The sequence below is a fragment of the Bos taurus genome, chromosome 17 (assembly GCF_002263795.3).
Source record: "Bos taurus isolate L1 Dominette 01449 registration number 42190680 breed Hereford chromosome 17, ARS-UCD2.0, whole genome shotgun sequence".
NCBI classification, from domain to species: Eukaryota; Metazoa; Chordata; class Mammalia; order Artiodactyla; family Bovidae; genus Bos; species Bos taurus.
In genome coordinates, this window is record NC_037344.1 from 46280454 (window position 1) to 46289563 (window position 9110).

A 9110-nucleotide genomic window follows, 5' to 3' on the forward strand; every position below is an offset into this window, starting at 1 on the left:
GGGTAAGAGGGTGGTGCAGGAGGGGGAGATGGAGAGGTGTTGGTCAAAGGGCACAAAGTTTCAGTTATGCTGGATAAATGAGGTCTTGAGACCCAAGGTACAGTATGGTGACTGTAGTTAGTAACCCTGTATTAAGATTGAAATGTGTTGAAAGAGTAATCCGAAATGTTCTCACTAGACACAAAAAATAACTCTGAGGTGATGGATTTGTTGAATAGCTTGACTGTGGTAACCATATCAAAACATCACATGGCACACCATAAATACAATTTGTGTCAATTATGTTTCAGTGAAGTTGGGGAAAGAAAATGGTTAACAGAAGATGATACCTGGAATTCCTTGTGGATATTTATTGTTTTCACTGAGATGCTTGCTCTATGTTGTAACCATGCTGTCATCCCCCCTTTTCTGAAATACTGCAGCAAAAAGCCGAGTGGACTTGAGTGGGGCAAGGCTGGATTGTCACTGGGCCCTGGGCAACCACTGCTGCTGCCAAGAGAGTATCTAATAGGCCACTCTGACCCTTCTCCAGTGGCTCTGCATTGTGTTGTGTGTGTGGACTCTATAAACAGGTTTGAAAACCCCTATGAGCCTCCAGCAACCCTGCATCCTGGGCCTCCACTGCCCACTCTCCAGCCACATCCTCTGCCCTAGCATTTTGCTCCCTTTGCCTCAAGTACTTTTCTTTCAGGATACCTTCAGATCACGGGCCTCCCTTCCAGGTCTCAAATAGATTCAATTCTTGTCATGCTTTCAAGGCACTGTCTAAGTTTCCATCTTAGCACTCACTACAGTCATGACATTTCTGCAGATGCCTGACTGCTCATTTCCCAAGATGAAAGCTGCAAGGCCAGCATTACACCCCAGGGCATGGAGCTCAGAATTTAGGAAGTGAACTGCCCATGTTAGAAAAATACTGCTTATCTGGAACGGCATCTACTTTGCTTCTTAAACACAAGGAACTGAAAACTCAATGCAAGGGTCTTCTTCCAGGTAGCATCTAACAGATCTAGCATCTAACAGAACTGTCCTAATCCAATGACTCATATGTGGCAAAGTTCCTGATGGACCACTTTCCCCACTCCTTTAAGGAAACAACTTGGAATAAATGGATAAAAGGTAATGCAAACTACAAATCCCGAGGGAAATACTTCAAAATACCAGATCGTAATGGCATAAAATCCTCCCTGCCACTTCCCACCCCATTCCCAACAATCCCACCCCTCATCTCCAAGCCCTGAATTCCTTTCCTCCTCAGGGATGAGATTTAAAGGACACAAGGGAGCAATATGGGGCTTCTTAGGTGGCTCAGATGGTGAAGAATCCACCTGCAATGCTGGAGACCTGGGTTCAATCCCTGGGTTGGAAAGATCCCCTGGAGGGCATGGCAACCCACTCCAGTATTGCCTGGAGAATCCCCATGGACGGAGTAACCTGGTGGGCTACGGTCCCTGGGGTTGCAGAGCTGAACACGACTGAGCAAAACTAAGCACAGCACAGCAAAGCAAGCAAGAAGACATAATCCTTCCCCTCACGACAATTAGACTAGTAAGATAAACAATGTCAAGTGCAAATTTACTGTTCTGACCAGAGCTGAGGCAGCTCAGAGACATGGCCACAGCAGGGACCCTTGTTGCTGTTGTCACTTGAGTAGGGTCTGACTCCGCAAGCCCATCAACTGCAGTACACCAGGCTTCTTTCACTATCACCCTCTTTGCTTAAACTCACATCCATTAAGTCAGTGATGCTATCCAACCATCTCATCCTGTCACCCCCTCCCTTCTCCTCCTGCCCTCAACCTTTCCCAACATAATAGTCTTTTCCAGCGAGTTGGCTCTTCACATCAGGCGGCCAAAGTGTTCAGTCCTTCCAATGAATATTCAGGGTTGATTTCCTTTAGGATTGAGTGGTTTGATCTCCTTGAAGTCCAAGGGACTCTTCAAGAGTCCTCCACAATTCAAATCTGTCAAGGGACACTTGAGCCAGTTTAACACCCCATGAGTGAGCTATAAAGGAGCTGCAGCACTAATCAAATTACTTTAGTAGGTACAAATTCTGGAAAGAAGCTAAAGCCTGGAATGACAGGGACCTAAGCAGGCAGAGCTGCCAACGATAACTCAGAGCCCTAACTAGTAAGAAGGTACAAACAGGCAGGGTCTTTTTATCCCCAAAACAGCTTTAGGTTTGCAGGTTAACACGCATAGCATTTTGTTAGCAGTGCTTGCCTGACACGTGATTTTAGGATGAGTCCCAAGTTGTTCTACCAAGGAGGATGCCTGCAGCCCCAAGACAGGTGAAGGCATCTTCAAAAGACAAGGTCAGTTTCAGATGCACAACTAGCAAGTCAAACCAATTTTAACCCACATGCTCATTACTATTTCTTCATTTTTTCTTTACAAAAGAAAACAAATTCTCACTATGAGAATCTGATGCACAAGATCAGCCAGGAAATTGGTCTTTACAAGTCTAATGCATTTTTGGAAATCTCTGCCCTTTCCTAGATACTGAGATCAATAGGACCAAAAGGGTTTCTTAAAAATTGGCCAAGGAACATCACAGAACTGCTTTCATAAACACTTCATGTTTACTTTTACCAGTTTTGGTTTAATAAGCTAATACCAACTTGGCTTTCAATTGCTGGCTCTTCCCATTACACACCAGATTTGAAATTGAAGGGGAAATTTCCCCATTTGTGTGAACTTGACACAGAAATGCATCCCCCACAAGGTAATTAACACCAGATGATCCAGAAAATCCAGGCAAAGTAAAAGCAGTATATTTTGTAATTTTCTTCCAAGAATGACTCAAATTCTCTCCCACCTCCAAGTAGCTCCCAAAATTTTACTGTTACATTTAGGTTTCAGAATATTAGTCATACTGGCATTCTACATAAGGTTACAAATACATATCCCTCATGTATCTCAATGAAAGATTTCATCTGACCATGGGAAACTTCATTATCTGTTAGTCTGGTTCTGAACTGAATATAGCATAGCATATACATCAATTCAAATCTGTAAGTGAATCTATTAATATCTATTCAATACTTTAACAAATTAAAATGTACCCAATTTTACCCTTTACAGTCCATTTTTCCATATACTTAAAAGGGATCCTTCCCTACTTTTAGGTAGGAAAGTAATCATTTAAGGATAATTGGACATCTGAAGAACTTTGGTAAACTGAACTATAGTACAGTAGTACTTACAAGAGGAAAATAGCTCGTCTTGATTTCTAATTGCTACAGTATGGTGTCAGTGAGATCAAACTCAGGCAAGACAGACCCAATTCATGTTTACATGTGGAAACCATACAACGTTAAGTGGTTAGTCTACTGAAAGTTTGGCAGTCTGTTCACATCACTGAGAGGCTTACCTAAGACCTACTTTTATGCTGCAGCATCCTGAGGTGTTCTTGCACCACCCAGAAAAATTCTTTGGGGAGAGAAAAATCATCAAAGCTGTGATATATCCATTGAAATCCTTAATCTTTGATAACCTTTAAAGCTTGGGAGTACTTAACAGCAGGTAAACATGGAACATCTTCCTAGAATGCCAACTTTACATTAAACATGTAATATCAAAAAAACAAAAAAGTAAATGCACAATTATATTCATATTTAACAGATGAGATGTCCCTCAAGTTCCTGCAACCGTTTGTATGATTTCATTGGACTTTGACAAGCTCTACATTAGAAAATGGTTACTTCTGCCATAAAATGCAAATATAATTAAGGTATCTGTTTGAAACATCTGAAACAGGTACCACCTTTCACAGGTCACATAAATCTCATCTCTAGGTGACACTACGTAAGCCCAAAGGCAGGTGGGGTAGATGTTATTTTAGCCTAACTATTGATAGTATTTACACCTCTCATCAAATACAATACTGTTGACTTGTCGTTACGTTTGTGTGAAATGATTCAAGTATACAGAAAATTAGAAGCATTTAACCTGACTTCAAGGTAAGTGGTAATAGCAAAGGCAATTCAAATAGTAACATGGCACAACTTTCCCTGTTAGCGGTTTTAAATGCTCATTTAAACAAGGGATGAGTTCACTTGCTTAGATATTTGAAATACAACTTTATTCTGATTCTAAACGAAAAGGAATGGGAATGACAGTAACAAACAAGATTCCACCTCTCAATATTGTCATGTGACTATAGCAGTCTTATATTTGAAACTCAAGGAGGAAACAACTGTGTTCCAAAACACCTAAATATGCAGGTCCAAAAAATGAAGGTTTTTTTTTTAACTGCCACATTCACTCCAAAGCCCATCCATCTCCTTCAGCATCCAAAGATTAAGCACATGTTCTGCTTAGCTATATAATAAAGTGGCAAACACGCTGCACCACTGACATCACAGGACAGTTGCCTATAAAACTAGACTTCTGACGCTGGGCCCCAGCTTCACTTTCTCACAGGTCATCATCTTCATCCGGGAGAGCAGTTGTCTGAGCAACCTAGACAAAGAGATGGAAATGTTACAATGCTCCAAATGAAAAGCTCCAGGAATCTAAAAGCACTCATCGCTGAGACATAAACACCATACCTCTAAATCGTGCTCATACTGTGCTGCCAAGGCTGGGTCCATGACCACCTCTGGCGGGGCAAGAGCAGGCATGGCGACAAACTCCAAGTTAGGGTCTCCAATCAGTTTTCTAGCAAGCCAGAGGAAGGGCTTTTCAAAGTTGTAGTTACTTTTGGCAGAAATGTCATAGTACTGTTTAAAAGAATGGTTAAGTTAATTTTAAAAACCCACACATCAAAAACATCAATAAATCACTTTAATGGCCTAACATCATAATTTTAACTAAAGGATTATAATTCTATAAGCTTTAAAAAACATACCTGAAGATTCTTCTTTCGGTGGAAGACAATTGACTTTGCCTTAACCTTTCTGTCCTTAATATCCACTTTGTTGCCACACAACACAATTGGGATGTTCTCACACACTCGTACCAGATCTCTATGCCAGTTAGGCACATTCTTGTAAGTAACTCTTGATGTTACGTCAAACATTATAATGGCACACTGAGCTGAAAGAAACATTTACAGTGATGAGTACATGCCTACAAATTTACCACATAAAGAAAAATGCTTACCATATTTATTTATTCTTTTCATCTGCAATACTTCATAAACTGTCTCAGCCTCAGAATGTATCTAAAGTCGATCAATGATAAACCACCACTTCAGAATTCATGTCCCATATTCTGAGTATCTAGAAATCTATCCTTTGAAAAACACAGCCATGATAAAGCTAGTAAGCATAATATATTATGGATTTTTAACTAACGAATTTGGGGATGGGGGGAGGCAAGAAGACCCTTGCATTTATATGTACTCAAGTAAAAGCAAAAGACATGGGAAGATTCCCAACAATTTTCATCAAGTGAGCAAGAGTGTTAGATGAGTATTTTCTGTGCATCTTTTTTGCTCAGTATAACAAGCATTTGTCTCCTTTGCCTTCTTAAATCTAAAATCAAGCATTTAAAAAAAAAAAATACTCTGCAAAACCTAGTACAATTAAAGAGAAATCAGCTGGTCTTATAACAGCATTTTATAAAATAGAAAGCCTAGCTCCTCTGGCTCAGTATCAAATGGGTCCTGTTGTCTTAGTCTCTAAGTCATGTCTGACTCTTTTGCAACCCCATGGACTAGCCCACCAGGATCCTCTGTCCATGGGAATTCCCAGGCAAGAAAACTGGACTGATTTGACATTTCTTTCCTGACCCAGGGATCCAACTTGTGTCTCCTGCATTGGCAGGAGAGTTGTTTACCACTAAGCCACCAAGGAAGCCCATCAAATGGTTCACTATCTTTTTAATGGAGTGCACAAGAAATAATTATTGACAATCACCAAAACATATGCCCAAACATAAACGCTTAAATACTGAAGCTATAGCAACAACTATCTGTTGCTTACTGTCTTCAAATTAAGAGCCTCAACTTAAACTATACAGTGTATTTCAAAACAATGCCTATCACGACACAAGCATGCAATCAATCAAATGACACAAGACAACCTTCACAAAATTTTCCTCCCCTCAAATGGTCAACTCTCTGGAGTCAGTCGGTACATGTTTTGAATTGAACTGAATCACACAATTTCCAATTCAGTCAGTATTACCAACGTCTTTACTTGAATAGATCTATTCCTAAGTAACCTTGGAGACTAAGCTACTAAATCCTCTCAAAAACTTATTACAAATCAGGTACCTACCTTGTATATAATAACCATCTCTCAGTCCACCAAATTTCTCCTGACCAGCTGTATCCCATACATTGAACTTAATAGGTCCTCTGTTGGTATGGAACACAAGAGGATGGACCTCAACACCCAAGGTAGCTGGAACATAGAAATTGCAAGTTAGTCAAAGAACTCAAACATTTTACATTTATGTCTACAAATGGTTCCCCCCACATACCTACATACTTCTTCTCAAATTCACCAGTCAGATGACGCTTAACGAATGTAGTTTTTCCAGTACCACCATCACCAACCAAAACAAGCTGTCGGAAACCAAATTTTTGAAATAAACACCAAAACACGTAACACTTCAGAAACCCAGGATTATGACGCTGTTAAGATGTTCTGGACAATTTAACTTACACAACAGAAGTTTATGTACTACCTAAGTACATTTACAACAAAGAATCTTAATCAAGCGGCCCTGTCCCATCTAATGAACGACTCGAATCAGCGAAACTTTCTGAGCTCTGCTTCCCTGTCCGCAGGGTGGGGCCAGCACCCCCATCTCGTTATCGGGGGACCGAAGGCACTGCCGCAGCACGAGCACGTTGGCTGACGAAGCAGGCCGTCCACACGCACTTGCGGTCATAAAGGAGATACTGCAAGTAAAACCGTCTGGAACAGAGTGCCCCCCAAAGCTGCCTCTCCTTCAGAGCCCTTCCTGTTCACTGCAGCACACCCCCAACTCACGAGCGTTACCTACTTTGAACTGAACTTGGGGTTCTCCTTGGGCAGCCATCGCGATGTTACTGCGAGAAAAGAAGAAAGAAATAAGGCCCGCTGCACGCCGGCGCGGGCCGGGGTCCGCATGGCCAGACCCGCCCCACGTGCCCAGGCCCACAAAGGCCTCCACCGAGGAGCCCGGCCGCCCGCATCCCACCTCCTATCCCCAGTACACACACATGCGGGTGGGCGGGGGCCGACTGTGCGATGGCGATGGTGGCATCGGTCTCCGGCCGGACTCCGCGGCCGCCGGATCGTGGCGCGCACCCGCTCGAAGCGGAGACCGGGCGGAGCGGAGGCCCGCTCGGCGTGGAGGCCGACGCGCGGAAAGCGCCTGGTCACCGCCAGCGGCCAGGCCGCGCCGTCCTGTCCGCCCCACGGCCCTCCCCAAGGCCGCCCTTCGGCCCTCCGCCCGGCCGCATCTCCCCTCCTCCCAAGCGGCCGGTACGCCGGCCACCCCTCCGCACCGACAGTCCGCCCGACCCACCGCAGCTCCCGTCCCGGCGCCCTCACGGCCTCCGCGGCAGGGGAGAGAGGAGAACTCTCCGCCCAGAGGACTCGCTAAACCGCCTCCTCATGGCCGCCTCCCGCCGCTGTCTGGACTCCCCAACACCAGCCCCCGCCCCAGCCCCACGGCCCTTGCCCCAGCCCCGCTACCTTCCAGAAGCGTCTCCGCGCCCGTCTGACTGAGGGCTGGAAAGATGGCGGAAGCGCAATTCAAATGCCCGGAGACGCAGCCGACGCCGGCGCGCGCCGAGGGAGGGCGGGGCAACGGCGCCGCGCCGCTCCCACGTGGCCCGACGCGCGCGCGCACGCAGGCCGCCCAGGCTCGGCGGCCTCACCCGTCGGCCTGGCGCGTAAGGGAGGGGCTCTCGGCGCACCGGGCGAGGGAGGCAACGCGGTCGCGCGCACGCACGCCGGCCCACGAGGCCATGTGCGCCAGCCCGGGGGCGGGTTCGCGCGCGCGCATGCGCAAACGGCGACGCGGCGCGCCCTGCTGCCACCGCGGGAACAGAACTGGGAGGAGAGGCCGAGGCCCCCTTGGGCGGGAAACTCGCGGGGTGGCCCACACAAAGGCCCTGCCCCCGCGTACAAACACGGAACGCAGGCCCGGGGCGGGCGCCATGTTGGGGTGCGGGTCGCCCCATCCCCCTTCCCCTCCCGCTCCATCCCGGCGCCCCCGTATCAGTCTGGAACTTACCAGAAGTAGAAAGCCAGTCCCCTTTTCTTCAGGACATCTAAGTGGTCAGCAGCTTTTGTGGCCTTATTCTGCAAAAAGAATGATGAAATTTAGTGTGTCCAACCTTTCAGCTCTTTTCATCTTAGTTACAAACAAGGATGCAATCAATGACTAGGTTCCAGACGCTTGCAGGGATAAGGCTATCAAGGATCCAGACAACTGACCACGCGTAAAACTTAACAATCTGCTGGGGCCACCTCTCACCTTCGTCAGAGATAGGAAGTGAGACTACCTCAAGCTCAACAAGTATGGGTTTATTAATATTCCTTTGCTTTCAGCAAGATGGCTGAATGCAGTCCTCCAATCTCACAGCGTAAATATAAGGCCCCCTTTTGGCATTTGTCTGGACAGCCACAGATTCTTTTCTTTTTTTAAGGGATGTAAGGCACAACCTGATGACTGTTAATGCTGCTGCTGCTGCTGCTGCTGCTGCTGCTAAGTCGCTTCAGTCGTGCCCGGCTCTCTGCGACCCCATAGACAGCAGCCCACCAGGCTCCCCCGTCCCTGGGATTCTCCAGGCAAGAACACTGGAGTGGGTTGCCATTTCCTTCTCCAATGCTTGAAAGTGAAAGTGAAGTCGCTCAGTCGTGTCCGACTCTTAGCAACCCCATGGACTGCAGCCTACCAGGCTTCTCCGTCCTTGGGATTTTCCAGGCCAGAGTACTGGAGTGGGGTGCCATTGCCTTATCCAATAGGGTTTGTTTGTTTATTTATTTATTTATTTCATGCTGCAGCCTCCAAAATAAATAAATCTTAGTTCCCACCCAGGGATTGAATCCCTACTCCCTGCATTTGAAGAGCAGAAGCTTAACCACTGAACCACCAGGGAAGTCCCAGCCACAGATATGTTTTTTTAAGGTATAAAATTTTTTAATTCGTTTATTTTTT

General features: G+C 45.8%; 1 protein-coding gene across 4 annotated transcripts; it reads right to left on the reverse strand.

The window, feature by feature from the left end:
* Window positions 1–2754: 2754 nt before the first annotated feature.
* Window positions 2755–8654, reverse strand: RAN (RAN, member RAS oncogene family). Of its 4 annotated transcripts, XM_059876132.1 has the most exons (8): window positions 8615–8654; window positions 8184–8251; window positions 6963–7008; window positions 6435–6519; window positions 6230–6355; window positions 4855–5042; window positions 4556–4726; window positions 2755–4466 (listed from the first exon to the last, which is right to left on the reverse strand). In XM_059876132.1, exons 3-8 carry the CDS (start codon window positions 6996–6998, stop codon window positions 4422–4424), a joined length of 651 nt encoding a protein of 216 aa, XP_059732115.1. In that variant the 5' UTR covers window positions 6999–7008; window positions 8184–8251; window positions 8615–8654; the 3' UTR covers window positions 2755–4421.
* Between the last annotated feature and the right edge of the window lie 456 nt (window positions 8655–9110).

Coding starts and splice junctions, on each gene's coding strand:
- RAN (XM_059876131.1), bottom strand. CDS start 7,205: ATGCCACCATCGCCATCGCACAGTCGGCCCCCGCCCACCCGCAT. Junction 7,009..7,161: donor CGGCCCCCGCCCACCCGCAT/GTGTGTGTACTG, acceptor CTTTTCTCGCAG/TAACATCGCGATGGCTGCCC. Junction 5,043..6,229: donor AGATGGTTATTATATACAAG/GTAGGTACCTGA, acceptor TGTTTCTTTCAG/CTCAGTGTGCCATTATAATG.